This window comes from Boleophthalmus pectinirostris, unplaced genomic scaffold (assembly GCF_026225935.1).
Source record: "Boleophthalmus pectinirostris isolate CB_2022bp ecotype Guang Dong unplaced genomic scaffold, ASM2622593v1 HiC_scaffold_19, whole genome shotgun sequence".
Classification (NCBI taxonomy): domain Eukaryota; kingdom Metazoa; phylum Chordata; class Actinopteri; order Gobiiformes; family Gobiidae; genus Boleophthalmus; species Boleophthalmus pectinirostris.
The window spans coordinates 32,163,734-32,182,937 of NW_026571140.1; the positions used below are offsets into that span (position 1 = coordinate 32,163,734).

Genomic DNA, 19,204 nt, shown 5'->3' on the forward strand with positions numbered 1-19,204 from the left:
ACCACTGTGTGCAGTCTGCATCTAATTAAAGAGATGTTTTTAACAGTGCTCTTGCCTCTGAAGTTGTGAAATGCACTTAAAGACTCATAGCGGTGAATAATTACGATGCTAGGAATGCATTAGGAAAGGGAGGAATACTTTTGGAGTGTTACAAACAGTTTAAAATAAACTAGATCTAATTTTCACATTTCACAGCAATAAAAATCAGGTACAGCTCCTGCCCAATTCTGGCAAACTCCGTACATCTTCCTTTAAAAGTGCACAATGTTACTTTGTAGTAGGATCTGCTAGCTGCTTCTCTGATTATATTATGTTGCCTGCAATGTTACACAGTATGGCATTAAATTAATCTATTTAGCTTTTTTTTTTTCATCTCTGGGTTTATAACTGCTCAAAAAAAGAAAAGAAAAGAAAAACGTGCTTTCTTACAGTGAGAGGGGTCACCTCACCATAGATCTAACCTACAGTGGTGTAGTGGGGATTTTTTAAGTGACTGAACCAGGACTAAACCAGGACTAAACCACGACTAAACCAGGACTAAAACAGGGCTAAACCAGGATTGAACCCAAGACTGAACCAAGATTAAACAAAGTCTAAACCAGGACTAAACCAGGACTGAACTAGGATTAAACCAGGAATAAACCAGGACTAAACCAGGACTAAACCAGGCCTAAATCAGAACTAAACCAGGAATAAACCAGGACTAAACCAGGACTAAACCAGGTCTAAATCAGAACTAAACCAGGAATAAACCAGGACTAAACCAGGACTGAACCAGGGTTAAACCAGGAATAAACCAGGACTGAACCAGGACTAAACCAGGATTAAACCAGAACTAAAATAGGATTAAACTAGGACTAAACCAGGATTAAAACAGGACTGAACCAGAGCTTAATCTGGACTGAACCAGGACTAATCTTGAATTTGAGAGAGAGAGAGAGAACCCATGGAGCAGGGGGTCCACAAAGTGCGATTGGGCAACAGCTGCGGGCGTGAAGCTCTGCGCCGGTCCTTTCACCTGCGGGCACCCGATAGTCTATGCCTGTGTACCCCCAGGCTCATCCCAACCCTCATTCCTGGTTTAGACCTGTTTTTAGTCCTGGTTTAGTCCTGTTTTAGTCCTGGTTCAGTCCTGGTCTCTCATGTCTCAGGTCAATATAGGACAGTACTGCAGATATCATGATTCTATGCAGTTTGTTTTCACCATTACCGAAGCTCCGGTTTGACATTTAAGTTGTGGCTATTTTATATTTGTTATTTGTTTTATATCTCACGTCAGGAGAAGTGGGTGGACGGTGTACCCCTGCGTACCACGCCCACTACACCCCTGCTAACCTGTAACTTGGGTTCCCATCTTCTTGTCTCCAGGGCGATAGACAGGTTTAATACCATACTGTGGAATATTCTAACCAAAACAACAGCATCTTCACACAGAAAACTAAATGGCGTACCCTTCACTGAAAAAATATTTCAACTTTAAGACAAAAATGCAAACCACTCAGCCATGTGTGAGTCTGTTAGCTTTACTACACTTTCATCTCATGTAAAACCTGACTGATATTTCAACAATACCATATTTTTGTTACAGAATTGTTTGTTTACTGTTTGTATTGTCTGAAAACATGTCTATCTTGTCCAATAAACCGCTGTGGTAAATCCATTATCCCATTACAAAACAATGTCCTTAAATCTCCCCGTTGACTCAAGACGCAGATGCCTTGGACATGCCGTAAACTCAACACATCACCAAAGCACAAAGGCAAATGTCAAAGTGAACTCATGTAGTGTGTGAATCTACAATCACTTCAGCGCTGAGTCTGTTCATGTGTCTCCACTAATTACAGGAACGAAAACCACATGAAACCAGCTCAAAACATCTCTAAACATAAGCTGTCCAACTTTTCAACACTCTTTCGTCTCATCAGGGGGAGCTATCCGTCTCGAGCGGTGATCTACAGTCTCTAAATGTAATGTAATGTAAATCCAATCTGACTGCATTGTCTCGGAACAGGCTTTGAACGCAGATCATGTGACCAGCGCTCTGTCAACAAGGAATCTTCCCTCAATAATTCTCGGTTGTTCTGCATTACAGGGCTGTCCAGGCTACACTTTATTACAGTGTGGAGCTACATGGCTAACAGTGAAGAAAGCATTTGTATTTCAGTGTTAAAGATGCACTACTTTTCTGGTGTCACTGGGAAAAAAACTATACCTAGGCAAGTTAAAATTACTTAAATTAAGATCATTTTGCTTGATTTGAGTAGATTCAGCTTGACAAGTAAATTCGTATACTATAAATTATTAAAGCTATATTTATAAGATGACGGTCTGAACAGGAGATGCAAAAGTGATGTCGCGTCTTCACTTTTTATTCTGCATTTAGACGAGCACTTTCGGGATGAAATCTGTGTGTATGTTAGGGTGCATCATTTGCCCCAGTGTCAGAAATTCAACTTGTACCCAATTTTAAAATGTGACAATACCAATTAAAAGAAAATCTGTGGAATATTAGCTCAGTTGAATAAGATCTACTGGGTCCACCAAGCCTCTTTAGTTCCATCCTACCAGTGTCCATAAGGCTCTGTTTTTCTCAAATAACTTTAAAAATGTTGCTATTTATATCTCTATCTTCATAATTTCATGAGAGACTTAAAGTTTGTTCTCTTTCTGCAGTGATCATAGACTGTATAAAAAAAGTGGAGTAAGTGAGTGTGACATCACCCATAGCATCCCAATGGCAGGTACGGCTCAGGGTTTGGTAAATCCAAGTTTCCAGAAAGGATAAGGATGTTATTAAAGAAAAACTGATTTTTCAGCTCAGATTTAAGGCTTCCACAGGCACTAAACTTCAGAGGCTTGGTGGACCCAGTACACATCAATAGAATTTCATGAAATTTCTCATGGAAGTTTTCTTTGGCAAGTGTAAAAAAATTATACTAGGTACAGATTGATTTTCAAAAACTTTTCAAAAAGTTGGGCAAATGATGCACCCTAGTGCATACGGTGACACAAAAGTGTGTGGAATTCGATTGGGTATGCATGCCAGGTCTCTGTGTACTGTATGTATGTCATGTAAACATGTACGCGACGTGAGCAGATCTGACCAGGGCATCTTGGGCAGTGTAGACGGAAACGCTACGGTGGAGTGTATTCAACTTTTCCATTCTGGGGGGTGGTTTCAGATTTTTGTGTTTTTAAGCCCCAAAGACGCTGTCACTGTCTAAACAAAATGCACATCTGATAAAATATTTTGTTGTTTTTACCCGCAACCGTTCTCGTGTAAACAGGCCCTTTAGAGACATCCTTAAAATGAAGATTACTCAAATATATGTGAATGAATTAAAACTAACTAAATAATAAGGGCATTATAATATGATTTTGTGGGCTTGGTTCTATAAAGCCCCTTGTGAAAACCAACACAACAGTTATAATATAAATATTTCTTACGTAAAATAAATTCCTAGTTCTTAATACTGTATTTATTTTCTTATTACATTATTTTACCATTTACAACGCCTCTAATATTAATCATCTGAACATAATCGGCCTAATCTGGCTCCCGGTTATTTTGCCAGTGGAGTTTTAGCCAATGACAGCAGCCAACTTACATCCTTCAATAATAAAACAATCCGTACAAGATGGATTCTCATGAGTTAGGAGAAAAAAACAAAAAACTTCACAACAATCTAGTAATTTACATGAGAAATCTTTACTGACCAGTGCAGCTTCGTAGGTCGGGCATCAGGGCATATCCACTGTTACAGCTGCATTCATAGCTCCCCTCCGAGTTTGTGCAGAACGACTCACAGCCTCCGTTTTCAATCGTGCACTCGTCAATATCTGCGAAGAAAACAAAGATTAAAAAAATATTGTTCAGAATGTATTTATATGAAGTAAAAATATATGGATTTGCTGTAGACTTACCCACACACTCGAGTCTGTTTTCCGTGGACTTGTATCCGGTGTCGCAGGTGCACTGGTATCGTCCGATCATGTTCACACACTGTCCGTGTTTACAAAGTCTGTCGCTCAACTCACACTCGTTTATATCTGTGGAAACAAAAGACATTCAAGAGTTTTGTTTTTATTTTAAATAAAACACAAACTACCCCAAATGTTTTGCTTGGACTGGGGAGAAACCAGTCTAATAATCAATTAGTTATAGAAGAATTTGTCTTAAAAATGTTTGTATTATTTATGTATTTATTTATGTATTACATTATTTTTTGAGGTAGTTTTATTTGTTGTTATGTCTTTATTTATTTTATTTATTTTGTTATTAATGTGTTGGGTATACATACACTCAAAATGATCACAAGTATAAATAAAACATTAAAAGATAAAAAAAAAAAAAAGAGGAATTTATCTTGCTCCTATCTATGTCTGCTTGTGTTTGAAATAAAAAGTCAGGAGTAGTTGACTGAATGATTTGCATATACAGTATAAGTGCATATTTTAGGTTCAGTTGTGACATAATATAAAAGATATAGGCAACAAATTTTAAAGTAAAGGGACAATAATCACATAGAAATTGGTTAGTTCAGCTTTAAAGGGCCTGTAACTGATTTGAATGTATTCTTGTCAAAATAAATGCTCTTATTAAAAGTAATTAATTTATTTATTTTACACGTATAACATAACAATAAAAAACATACTAGATGAAAATTAGGTGTCGGAAGAGGCATAAAACTCAAAAGAGCTTATATTAAAGCCTCCCCCTTATGAATACATAAAAAAATTGAACATTATCCCTGTGCATTAATTAAAAAATAAATACATCAAAACACCTTGGATTAATTTAATTAGATTCAAACACGAATTAAAATACAATGAAACATCCACAACTGAAAGATTATCAAACATTACCATGAAATATCAAACATTTCCTTAAATTATTTTTTAAACGGCGCTTCTGATTTGACGTCACTAACCAGATGTGAAAACTGGCTCCACAATTTACAGCCTCTGTATCGTGGGCAAAACTGAGCTCTTGATGTGACACATTTTGGAACATGAAAATTATGATTTAGATGACTTTTGTATGTATGAATCTCTGCATTGGCTTTAAAGTAAAATGTGAAATGTTTGGGGATCGTTGATTTGATCGATCGATTGAATTGTAAAGAAGTTTATACATAAAAATAAAAATTTGATAAATATTAATCTCTTAGATATTAAGAATGTTAAGTTTGATGAATAAATGAATCATGCATTGTATAGTAATTACAACTGATAGCTGCTAAATATGCAAAAAACAAGACTGTAAAATATAGTCTTTTCTTTTTACATAACATTTTTCTCACGTAATAACTACCATTCCGTATCTTTTTCATCCAATCAGACACAGTGTTACTAAAAATCAGGGGAAACCAACTGTCTGACACTATCACAGACACTTGATTCTTTCTCACGGTGCATTTTCCAAGAGCGATAAAAAAAAAACAAATAGCTGTCAGAGATTGGAGAACTGTAAGGGAAAAAAAAAACTACATGACAATATTCCAGTTATTTCTGTGCCACGGCGCAATATCCGAGAAAGGCAGAAAGGACGGCGAGGGCGGGGCTAAAAGTTCAAACTAAAACATATTCCTGACTCATGGTTTAAATCAGGCACTGGCCCTTTAAGAGAGAAAGTGACACACATTTTCCCAGATGTATTTGCTATTAGTAGTCCTTCTCCATAATGACAGTATTAGGACTGAGTAGTGAGCGTGACCATAAACAGTTTAACAGAGCGCCACAGAAACCAGAGGATTACACTATAAACCACTAAATACAGATGGACTACGCTTAAGGGTGATGCTACGGGAGAGGTGTAGCCAAAACTTCACCACAACAAGTATAAACAAAAGATCACCGAGTCAAACTGGGACCAGAGACATTCCTCTTCGTGCTATGAGGAATGCAAGACTTTAAACTTACCCTAGATACACCCATGGGCGCGGTAATATCACCAATAAAACGTATATTAATTGTTTCCCACAGATTATTTATTGAGAAGTAATGTTTCAGTACTTTGGGATTTTTTTTTATTTTTATTATTGTTGAGTTTGTTTTTTAGACTGAGGGAGAAAAGTTAAAATATATGGGAGGGGCAATGAGAAACATTGGTAAAATTCTTACACGATCATAAAAGCAAAGGGTGGATACATTTGGTTGAGATTTGGCAAAATTGTGTTCAGAATTTGTAATATTTGGTATTTTATCTATCTTTTTTTTCTATTTTATCTATCTATCTATCCATCTATCTATCTTTATCTATTTATTATATATATTTTCAATAAATCAATCAATCTATCTATCTATCTATTATAAACATTTTCCATCCAGCCATCTAGATATATATATTTTTTCTTTTCTATTTGATCAATCTATTATATATATATTTTCTATCTATCTATCTATCTATCTATCTATCTATCTATCCACCAATCCATCCATCCATCTATCCATCTATCCATCTATATCTATATATTTTATTTTATTTTCTATCTGATCTATCTATTATATATATGTCCCATCCATCCATCTAGATATACATTTTTTCTTTTATTTTCTATTTGATCTATCTATTATATATATTTTCTATCTATCTACTTCTATCTATCTATTCTTATCTATCCATCTATCTATCCATCTATCTGTCTATCAATCAATCAATCTATCTATCCATCTATCTACCTATCCATCTATTTACTATCTATCTACTTTCTTTCTATCTATCTATCTAGCTATCTTCAATCAATCAATCTATCTATTATATATTTTATCTATCTTTCTTAAGCCCCGTTCACATGTGCAGTCTGACCTGGGAATTTACTTGGATACGAGCATTTTTTAATTGTTGAGTTTGTTTTTTAGACTGAGGGAAAAAAGTTAAAATATATGGGAGGGGCAATGAGAAACATTGGTAAAATTCTTACACGATCATAAAAGCAAAGGGTGGATACATTTGGTTGAGATTTGGCAAAACTCATCATGGGTGTTCAGAATTTGTAATATTTGGTATTTTATCTATCTTTTTTTTTCTATTTTATCTATCTATCTATCTATCTATTATATATATTTCTATCTATTTATTTATCTACCTATCTATCTATCCATCCATCCATTCATTATATATTTTATTTATTTTTATATTTTATTTTCTATCTATCTATCCATCTAGCCATATATTATATATTTTATTTATTTTTCAATTTTATTTTCCATCCATCCATCTATTATATATTTTATTTATTTTTCATTTGATTTTCTATCTATCTATCTATCTATCTAACCTATCCATCCATCTATCTATCTATTATAAATATTCTCTATCAAACTATTATATATATATTTTTTTTTTTCTCGATCCATTAATCCAGCTATCTATTATATATATTTTCTATCTATCTATCCATCCATTATATATTTTATTTATTTTTCTATTTTCTATCTATCTATTATATATTTTATTTATTTTTCTATTTTCTATCTATCCATCTATTATATATTTTATTTATTTTTCTATTTTATTTTCTATCTATCCATCTATCCATCCATTTTTCTATTTTATTTTCTATCTATCTATCTATCTATCTATCCATCTATTATATATTTATTTATTTTTCTATTTTATTTTCTATCTATCTATCTATCTATCTATCTATCTATCTATCCATCTATTATATATTTTATTTATTTTTCTATTTTATTTTCTATCTATCTATCTATTTTCTCTCAATATATCTAGCTACCTTCAATCAATCAATCTATCTCTCCATCTATTTATTATCTATCTATTATATATTTTATCTGTCTTCCTTAAGCTCCTTTCACATGTGCAGTCTGACCTGGGAATTTACTTGGATACGAGCATTTCCTGGATACGCGACACGGTGACGTTCCAGTCTCATTCAGTTTAAATGATTCAGCAGCACTTTGGTGTGTGAGAGAGTGCAGAGACGGACGGATGGAAATTCAAAAAGTGCGAAGAGAGCAGTTTTCAGACACATGTGTGAATTGGGGCTTCAGTTGTAAGATTTGCTATAATATTTTCTTTGCTGTATCCTCCTTACCCAGACATGCAGATCCGTCCGGAGAGATCTCGTGTCCTTCGGGGCACACACACTGGAAACTGCCCTCGGTGTTCACACAGTCTCCACCTCGACACAGCAGGGGGTTCCTCTCACACTCGTCAATGTCTATGAGAAAAGAAAAATATCATTAATTTCCAATAAGCTTTACGAATTAGTACACATTCGAACATTTTAAGTAACACCGTTTAACTCTCTCAAAGTGGCAGATCAACTGGAAATAAAACGTTAAAACCATATTTTGGAACTTTCTCCTTGAGTTTTGTGCCATACTGTGAAATATTATAGCCAAAGAAGCAACATTTCCATGGAGACTAGCAAGCCAAGTATCAGGTTTGTGGATTTGCAAGGTCGCTCACAGTAAGGATGTGTGTTTTTCAAAAATTGTCTCAGTGCAATAAAGACATCCAATATGAAAAACATGCTTTTAGTTTTGATTTGTTTGGGTAAAAAGTCACATGGTGGAGCTTTAGGCAATATCAGTTACCCTAATATCATTATTTGAGTCTATTAGTAGTTCAAATCTTTTTTTTTTTTTTTTTTTTTTTAAGCTTTTCCCTTTAAAGATCAAAACACCAAATTACCTGCAGCTAACTCCATCCTCTGCATCCTTCTCCCAAGTTTTTAGCCCCCATTTATGTCCATCTATAAATGTTTGGTTAGCAGCTCTATCACTAGGGTCTTTCTTCCAATATATTCACTATTTGCACAAGCCCAAAATAGTTCATTCAGACCTCTTAATCTATTTTCCTCAAAATTCTTTAAACTTTTATAGTATAAAACACTGCCTCAAACTTCTCAATTTTTAACACACATTTGCTTTGTAACTGTTAATCTACAATTGGACGCCCAAAAAAGCTAAAATACAGTATATGTCATCTATATTTATAACTCCATTCTCAATAGAAACTGGAAATTCAATCAAGTCCAATTTATCGTATAAGTCAGTCAATCTATCAAACTTATTTGTTATGCCCATTTAAAATCAAGGAAGAAAAACAAAAACAAGACAAATTAAATCATAAGGGACACTGCTTTGTAAGTGGCAAAATCTAATGTGAACAGGAATATTTTTAGCTTAAACTTGTATCTATCTTTGAGAAGTTGTGAAGAGCCATTGCTAACTTACACAAGTGTTCATATTGTTATGCCAGAACACTGTAAACATGAATTATTAGCGGTGTAACGGTGCATGTATTCATGCCAAACTGTTTACAGGACGTTCGGTTCAGTGCAGGGCTGTGCATGAGTGAGTTTGCGCAATTTGTGTGTTCTGCCACTACTTGTGCATCTACATGGAAGGTCTGGCTCTTTAATATTCACGAGGGAACTTGTCCGTGATTGGGGTGGCAGTGTTTCCCGTAGTGCTTTATAGTTTGGGCAGCTGTTTTAACAACATTTGCTCCCCGCCTACGTCTACGTCCCCTCTGAACCACACAAACTACGGTCGTCCCCGAGGTCCTCACTTTTACTTTCGCCAGCACAGAATCTCCCACTGCCCGTCCCCCGCACCCAAAAGTTGTTTTTTCTGGCCAAAAATATGAAGATTGAGTAAAACTTCATGCTGGAACTGTTCGTGCTGCAGTTTACTTTTTGAAAAGTTTTGTTTACTGTTAACAAGGAATTTATTTTTTATAATATTTCATACATTTCTTGCTTATTTAAGAATATTTAATTTAACTTATTACCAAGCAGCACTTTGCATTTATTTTATTTTTCTGTTTCTATAGTGTTAAAACAAATTGTTTTATGGTTTATGGTTTTGTATTTTGTTCCCATACTGTACCCAAAATGAACTGAACTGTGACCTCAAAACCGAGGTATGTACCAAACCATGATTTCTGTGTACCGTTACACCCTTATGAATGACCAAAAGTAAAATGGGGGAGTTTAGAAGCGAAGTCTATGGTGCATTTACACAGCAGTTGCAGTCAGTTAAACCCCCCAGTCGACTACAAGGGCACTTTGTGGTGCATTGTATGTTGCTTGTTTTAAAGGTAAACAGCATAATAAAGCACAATTATCTTATCTGGGGTAAATGGTGCAGTTTTACAGAGTGATTGTGGCGACACTCAGACGGAACATTACCGGTCATTGAACACACCGTGGGGGCTTCAATGACTTCAATAAATCACCGTTAAACTCTGCTTCCTTCTCTGTACAAATGACTGTAAATTTGGGATTACGTCAGCCACTCTAAACAGTGGATTCCTGGCTCGGCGTGTTTGTAGAGGCACCTCATCCACATCTTACGGCCCAAATGGGAGTGGGCTCCGTGGGGTGGGTTTGGGGAGACGAGGGGGGTGGGGTGGTGGTCCGGGTTTCCCCCACGTTTACAAATGTTTATGGACTGGCAAAGCACTGCGCACTTAGATAGATGTGGAGTTTAACAAGCAGCAAAGGGCAGTTTTAAAAGGGACCACTTTCACAGGCATGTAACTAGGAGTTTTAAATAGCAATAGTCCTTCAATACATTTACATCAGTTTAAAGGTGCACTATGGAACTTTGGTGGCTGCCTGTTTCCATGGAGTTATTATTGCTTTGCCTGAAATGTTCCACAGTATGAATTTAACTTTTCTATGTGGCATTTATTTAATCATAGCCAATTTTATTGCTTAAAAACCTATGACCTCTCCACAGATCTGGTGTGTAACTTGGCTCTGGTGGTGCCAACTTTTTGTATTCATGGAGATACAAGTTTAAACAAATTAATACCATCTCCATGGAGACAAGTAGGTGGTGGACCCTCCTTGAGCACCTTTAATAAAGCTTGAGTATTTGGGACTGGGATTTTTCCTAAAGGTGCATTGTGTAACTTTTCTGGTAAAGGGTCCCTCATATGCTTTGTGTTATTGCTTTGTCTGCAATGTTTCATAGTATGGCATTAAACCATTCTGCCTTCATGGAGACCAAACCGAACCAAGTTACAGGTCAGATCTGTGGAGAGGCAACCAGCTCTCAGTCAGAATACCTGTTTTTCTGGCTATAAAACCACCTCTGTTTGACTAAATGTCATGTGTGTCCAGTTGAGTGCGTGGGGTCACCTCTCCTTAGACCTGACCTGTAACTTGTTTACCCTGGTGGCGTCACTTGCATGTCTCCATGGAAATTATATGTTTAATGCCATATTGTGGAACATATAAGCAATAACATCCTCCTGGAGACAAGATGGTAGTGCAAAAGTTACACAGTGCACATTTAAGAAATATCCTACATACCTTAGCTTTATTAAAATCTAAGGTACTGTATCTCCACGGCACCCACAGGACAATTTACAGGTCAGATCTGTGGAGAGGCAACCCCACATACAGAATGTATTCATGTTTTTCCAGGTTTTTGAGCAATAAAAAAAAAAATGAAATAAATGCAAAATAGATCTGTGTGCAAAGACATGTCCAGATCAAATCTGTATTTTTGCCGATAAATGTGATGCAGATTTATTCTTAATTACAAAAACATCCTCTATGATGAATATGCTGTTGATGTTTTCATTTGGTGTTTTTGGTTTCTGAAGTAGGTTATCCAATCAGAACACAGTATGAGCCACATGTTTGGGTAGCCACTTCTACGATTAAAACCAGTTGTAAATAAACCGCCCTAATCTGAACCCTCATCACCAAAACCCACCACTCTGCCCTTTACTACCAAGAAATCTGATTATGTGAGTAAACACGTTATAACTTGATTTGTTGTACACGGTTACATTTGTTGACACGCAAAAATCAAAACCTTAAAGGCGCATTGTTCAATTTTTCCCATGGAGAGTCCCTCAAATGCTTTGTGTTATTGCTTTATCTGGAATGTTTCACAGTATGGCATTCAACCTTTCTATCTTCATGGAGACCAAATGGACAGGTCAGATCTGTGGAGAGGCAACCAGCTCTCAGTCAGGATAATGTATTTTTAGGACTATAGGGTGCACTTAAAATCCTTTAATTTTCTCAAAAATGACAGGGTGCCTTATGTATTAATTCTGGTTGTGTTTACTGACCTCAAACTGATTTTATGTGGTACACGGCGCTCAAAAATCTGTCAAAATGTTTTAGTACGACTTTAGTAAACTATGAAGCAGCACTGCTAGATGGATTGTCGGAGCATTACAGCTACTGTAGTCAGGAGCATCGTGGAGTCTAATAATAATAATCTCTGAGATGTTTCACATGAACCATCTCCAACGCGACATACAATGCACAGAACAGACTCACCATCAGCAGCCCATCCCCTTTAACTACGTGTCCTTTAGTCGGACCGAAGCTGACCGCATCAGAGCACAAGGAGCGAGCAGTTTTTATCAGCGCTTATAGTTTATGCAAATTAGCCATGTGGTTTTAAATTTAAATTCTGTAAAACGTAAAGCTGCATTAAATTACATTATTAACATTACAAATTAACATTATTACTCAATGTATATTTGAGTCCTCCTCGTTGGAAATAAAAAAATCAAACTTAAATTATCCACATTCGCATTCATAATACACGTTCACGAGTTACGCCACGATCTGCCAATGAATCGTAGATGCCTGGGCTAAGGTATCAGTCTCAAGTGTTGTCGTTTGTTTCGCTTAATGCGCCTTAAAACCCGGTGCACCTTATGAATGAAAATAGACGAGAGAATTCAACATTAATGATATTGCGCCTTATAATCCAAAAAATATGGTACCTGTTTTTCTAGCTATAAAACCACCTCTAATTGAATAATGGTAAGGTAGTGCTGTTTAATGTCATACTGTGGAACATTCCAGGAAGAGCGATGTCACATCCATAGAAACAAGCAGGTGATGTACCCCCAACCAAAAAGTTACATAGTGTACCTCTGACTTGTACTTACCCATGCAGTTTTTCATCATCATAAAACCGCTTTCATATCCTTCAAAGCATTCACACTCGAAGTCTCCTGGAGTGTTGACGCATCTGCCCTGACCACAAAGATCCGGAGAAATTCGGCACTCATCAATATCTACAGAGAGAAAAACAACAATGCATTAATATAAAAAATAACTTTGAAATTGCAGTAAAATGTCTGCATCTGGAGAAAGTCTGTTCGAATCATAAAAATCGCTAATGGTTACAAAACACGCCGTAAGCTATTTATTTTCACTGCAATTTTCATTAACAACATTGAAGTCAAGAGTTTGGTATTAAACGCTATAAGAAAAGAAATAAAATATAATTAGACGATGGCAAAGCGAAATTAAAGGCCCTGTATCCGATTTTTTACTATGTATTTGAGAAGAATATGTCTTGTCCCAGTATAATGACATCATCTCTTCACAAACATACCCAAAGTTGCGTTTTATTTCATTCACACATGTTTGACTAACCTTGGTTTATTAGTCTGTCCACATCTCCAAATCTTAAAACGCTCTTTTCCACCTTGTGATGTCATGAAACGGTAGTTTTCAAGTTAGCAGCTACTTTTTAAATTTACTTCAGTAGAAATTGGCAATTCCTGGTCTGAAATCATCCAAATGATTCTAATGAAGGTGTATGGATTTTAAAAACACAATGAGGCACTTCTTGAATTACCACATGACATCACAAGGTGGAACAGAGTGTTTTCAGTTTGAGAGAAGAAACAAAACACAACTCCAGGTATGTTTTTGATGAGGAAACAACAACATCTACAACATACGGGTCCTTTAAGGTCAAAATAACTTAGTTGTGTGCGGTATACATCTAATTAGAAAGTGGATTATTATCTGATAATCAGGAAGTGTGTGTTGGCATGCTAGTTGTTGCTATAGCTTTACTGTCATCGGAAATCTCTGCTCTGGTCTCTGAAAAGTGTTTAAAAACTCATCAGCATGCATACGGCAAGTGAGGATTAACGTTAGACCAATGCACGCGGTTTGAAATGATCTACTTCTATTTTTTTTTTAACGTTTTTTAAGAAATTTTTTTAATTCAAATGGCAAAATAATTACACCCTAAAGAGGTTAAAAGTTCATTGATTTTCTAAATATAACCTACAGCAAAACCATAATTGCCATATTCCAGGTATTTCAGTTACAAGTAAGTCTGCAGATTTCGGTATAGCTTCAATGAGTTTAACCAGACTTAGTGGAGGAGTTCCAATGAGCTCAAAGCCTGGCTCCTATTAGACCCAACCAGCTACGAGGAGGCAATGTCCTTTCCATTTTATTGTAATGGGAGTTGGCCGAAAGAGTCAGAAACCGTGGAGCTGGTTGGGACTGGTTGGACTGAGACAGATGTGGAGTTTGTGCAGCTGACGAGAACTATTACCTGTCTGTAGGTAGCTTTAACTTCAGAATGTGTTGTTTTGAAGTTCAACATTGATATATATATAAAAAGTCGATCTAAAACAGATTTGGGTTGAAGTGCACATGACAGGTTTGCATACTTTTTCACTAAAACAGTTTTACACATAATTATATTTAAAATTATTAGGGATGTAACAATATCCAAATCTCACGATACGATTTACTGTGATATTTTGGAGGGAACTGAATTGTCCATATGCTATTTTTTCCTTTTTAAATACCTTGACCAACATTTAAAAGTGAGTAATAACAGTTATTTTTATTATATAGTAAAGTAAGTAAAGGATCGTGGCCTATACAGTTCCCTTTTTTTTATACTTAAGTGAAAAACCTTGTGATTCGATATATTGTGATGGACCACGATATTATTGTGAGAGTTCTGACGATACGATATCATGATATTTCGGTTATTGTTACATCCCTAAAAATTATATAAAAATATTCCCTTTTTATGTAATATTTTTATTATTTTTATTTTTTATGGTAAAGTTGATAATTTTACTTCTTGGTTGGACACGAGCAGCAGATAAAAAATACACTGAGGTAATTCAAAATAGAAAGAGAGATGTTTGCGTCTAAATGCAAATGCTAATCCTAATTTTGAGGCATACTAAATATTAAAACGACGCCACAAACTGAAGTACTGACACATAAAAATTATTGGGTAGTCTTTATTTTAATTAAACATGCTTTATTGTAACCTTTATCTATTGTTCACTTGTTTTGAAACCACTGACTAAAATGGATGCCTTCAGCTAGTCTTCCTGGGGTATATTAAAAATTGGCACTACATTATAATCATTCAGCCTATTACATTACAAAATAAGATGTCAACATCCTTTGCGGATTTGCACTGTCCTGAACAAATCTACTCCACAGACATTTGGCTGGTGTAAAAAAAAAATTATCATATTTTTTCCCCTTGCATTGATCGATCTGTATCTGATTCACTTCTGTTTTGAGTCAACAAAGAAAAATGGCCTTCAATATTGATTTCATGGAGATAAGACAGAGTTTGAATCACCGCCTTGCATTCCTCTTAAGTACAAGTTCTGCTCAAAACCACATGCGCTCACTACCACAAGATCGGCTCGAGACTTCTGGAGTAAAAAGCCCCGAGATCACTGACGATGCAAAACTATTGGATCCCGATTTGATTAAAAATTGCCTAACTGCAGATCAAATCTTCCATATTTTTCAAAACCCCAAAAGTATCCAGAGTAACTTACTATAATTATTTTTCCATATTTTCCATTATTTTATATATTTATTATATTATGCATACTCTATTTTTTATATATATATACATCAGGTACTGTTGCAGGACAGGAGGAGAGCTTTGTATTGTAAACATGTAAAGTTTTGTATTCTGTCTATTGTACAGTGTTTTACAATCCGTGTATCATTCGTTCATTCGTTTTTCAATATAAACTCAAAAATAAGAAAACGAAAACACAACTGTTTTCTTCATTATCTGTCTCCAAACCCAAAATGAAAAAAAAAACGGATACTGATTCGTTTTTTCATTTTTCAATTATGTGTTTAAATGAATAATGGAAAAAACAGGTAACGGCCATTTCCCATTTCCGTTACTTAAACTGTGATGCCAGACTGAACCAGGTCTAAAACAGCTCTAAACCAGCTCTAAACCAGGTCTAAACTGATCTCAGTCCTAGTCTCAATCTTAGTCTCAGTCCCAGTCTCAGTCCCAGACCTGGTCCTGGACCTAAACCAGGACTAAACCAGGACTAAACCAGAACTGAACCAGGAATAAACCAGGACTGAACCAGGAATGTTGGGACTGGCCTGGACATGCGCCCGCATAGACTGTCGGGTAATCAAGAAATCCAGACCAGACTGGGACCAGACCAGGACTGAGACCAGGACTGAGACCTGGTTTAATCCTCGTTCAGTTCTGGTTTAGAGCTGGTTTAGACCTGTTCAGTCCTGTTTTAGTCCTGGTTTAGTCCGTATGTGGCGCACAAGTCCAGAATCGCAGTTTAAGTCACGGAAACGGGAAACGGCCGTAATCTTTTTTTTCCATTATTCATTTCAACACAAAATCGACAAATGTAAAAACTAACTTCATTAGTACTTCATTTTGGAGACAAATAATGAAGAAAATTGTTGTTTTTTTATTTTCTTATTTTTGGTTTTATATTGAAAAACAAATTAACAAATGATACACAGATTTTTTACTAATGTTTTGTGCTTTTTGGACCCCCTCAAAAAAACGAGTTGGCACATTTCAAGGGGCATTCCAATAAAAAAAATTAATTAAAATAATAAATTAACTAATAATAAAAACTTGGTTGTATTGTATATGTAGAACACTATAGGGTGTAAATGAGCAGTGTAATCTAACTCTAGTCCCTCAGTTCTTACCGGTGCAGTTCCTCTCGTCTGAGTCAAGAGCGTATCCATTGTCACAGCGACATCTGAAGCTGCCGATGGTGTTTCTGCATCTCCCGTTTGAGCAAAGTGTACTGATCATTCTGCACTCATTTATATCTGAAAGAAAGACAGGAGGGAGACAGGGAAGTAAGACAAATTACTAAAGAATTGTGATAATTACATAGAAGACATATAGATATTCTTAATGTAGAACTATTACAACTAATTCATACTCACATTTCATTAAAAACTAAATCAGCCATGTACTTTAACGCAATACTATGTCATATTGATGAGTTTATAATGATAATCATATGTGTTTTTAGTGACTTGCTTGTTTGTAATGTGATTTTAAGGCACCCTTGTTTTGTAAAGCACTTAAACTGAATTATTTTGTGCACAAATATGTGCTACAAAGCCTTTCCTTTCCTTTGCATGGCTCTATGCATGTACTGTGAAGTGTGAACCAGTTTCAGAAGATGCCTAAGAAGCCTGTTGTACAAAATGTGTGTGTTAATTTATATGTCCAGTGTTATGTTATATAATCATGGGCATAAAATTGTATCATAGCACAATACTGAGTAATTACAGCCCTATTATTTCCTCTTGACTCCAGATTTTACCCCTTACCTTTCAAAAATGGCTGCCCGCTGTGAGCAAATCTAAGAAAATGACTACGAAGCCTGTTGTACAAAATAGTTGATGTTAAGTTATATGTTTGTCACATAAAATAACAACATAGCAAAACACTGTGTAATTAGTCACATGTACAGCACTATTATTGCATTGTACCTTTCAAAAATGGCCACCAATTGTGAACAAATATTAGAAAATTACTATTAAGGCTATGTATTGTAAAATAACTTGATGTAAAGTCGTATAATTATCACATAAAATTGTAACACACCAAAACACTAAGTAATTAGTCACATGTACAGCACTATTATTTATTCCTTCTTCTAGATGTGACCCCTTACCTTACAAAAATGGCCGCCCATTGCGAACACATATAACAAATATAAAAAAAGTGACTTTGAAGCCTATTGTACAAAATAAAATGATGTTAGGTTATATAATTGTCAAATAAAACTGTAACATATCAAAACAAAAATAACATATCCAGCACTATTCCTGCCTTGTACCTTTCAAAAATGGCCGTCCGTTGATGAAGTCTCCACGGTGAGAGAAACCGGGGCCTCTAGGGCAGAGCTGGACGTACTGAGGACTGCCTTTCTCCGGACACTCGTCACACTCGGGACCCCAGGCCACGCCCACCGAGCAGCAGCAGGCGTCCACGCGGTGCTTCCCTGGGATGGGGGCCGCGCAGCGCTCGTCGTCGTGGGACAGGTAACAATGCTCGGTCCGCAGGTCTGGAGAAAAAAAGAGAATGGTCTTTATATGATATGACGATGACTAAATTTGAAGCATGATACGTTACTACAGAGAAACATTGCGATAAATGATCATATTGAAACTACTTTATGCCACTGACACAATAACGCAGGATAATCCCAGTGAACCATTTTTAAATAGACAGTAGCACTAAAAGACCTGAGCTGCAATAAAAACATGACAGAATGAAGGTGTAGCAGTCACTTATTCAACCCTCTACAGCTCAGATTTTATTGAATTGCAACTAAAATGACAAAAATCTCCCCATTATTGCAAAGAAACTGTACACATGATAAATACTAAGCCCAAAAATATATTGTTCCAGTTTTCATATGTTTAATCCCACTATGAAAACTAGAAATACATTTGTAGGAAAGATGTTTAGGTAATAATATTCCCCATTGTGGGATAGACAAAGTGTATCTTATGTTATCTTAAGAAGCAACTGATACAATAATACAATGATCGCAGTTGTAGTAATAGGCAGTAACATTGTACGCAGAAGTTTCTTGTACTGAACTGGAAACTGATGTGTTTAGTTTCTATTGAATTTCCCATGGAATAAAGCAGGAAATCAAAAGCCCTTGGTTATTATTCTGGTTAAGAACATGTAAATAAACCAAAACAAAAACACATTACACACACAACAACAGATTACCAATATTAACAAACTAAATAGAGACAGTAAAGAACCATTAGTCACATCGCCTTATTGGCAGCAGCAGCAGTAGTAGAAGTAGTAGTAGTAGTAGTAGTAGTAGTAGTAGTAGTAGTAGTAGTAGTTGTAGTAGTAGTAGGAGTTGCAGTAGCAGTAGTACTAGAAACAGATGTGGTATGAGTGGTACTTGAGAGCACTGAAGTAGCAATGAAAGCAAAGAACAATTAGTCAAAGTAGCCTTAGTGGTAATAATAGTAGTAGTTGTAGCAGTAGTAGTAAAAGTAGCAGGAGCAGTAGTAGTAGTAGTAGTAGTAGTAGTGTAGTAGTAGTAGTCATCATAATTAGCAAAGAAAGTAAAGAACCATCAGTCAAGGTAGCCTTAATGGTAGTAGTAGTAGTA

At 35.8% G+C, this 19,204-nt stretch overlaps 1 protein-coding gene across 1 annotated transcript in view; it reads right to left on the minus strand.

Annotated features, from left to right (window-relative positions):
* The window catches only part of fbn1 (fibrillin 1), a 194,972-nt gene that overhangs the window by 75,799 nt on the left and 99,969 nt on the right, over window positions 1-19,204 (minus strand). Inside the window, exons 25-30 of the mRNA XM_020938886.2 lie at window positions 17,897-18,124; window positions 16,746-16,871; window positions 12,908-13,036; window positions 8,061-8,186; window positions 3,925-4,050; window positions 3,718-3,840 (exon numbers count right to left, since the gene is read on the minus strand). Coding sequence (XP_020794545.2) covers window positions 3,718-3,840; window positions 3,925-4,050; window positions 8,061-8,186; window positions 12,908-13,036; window positions 16,746-16,871; window positions 17,897-18,124 — 858 coding nt within the window. The remainder of the gene's footprint in view (window positions 1-3,717; window positions 3,841-3,924; window positions 4,051-8,060; window positions 8,187-12,907; window positions 13,037-16,745; window positions 16,872-17,896; window positions 18,125-19,204) is intronic.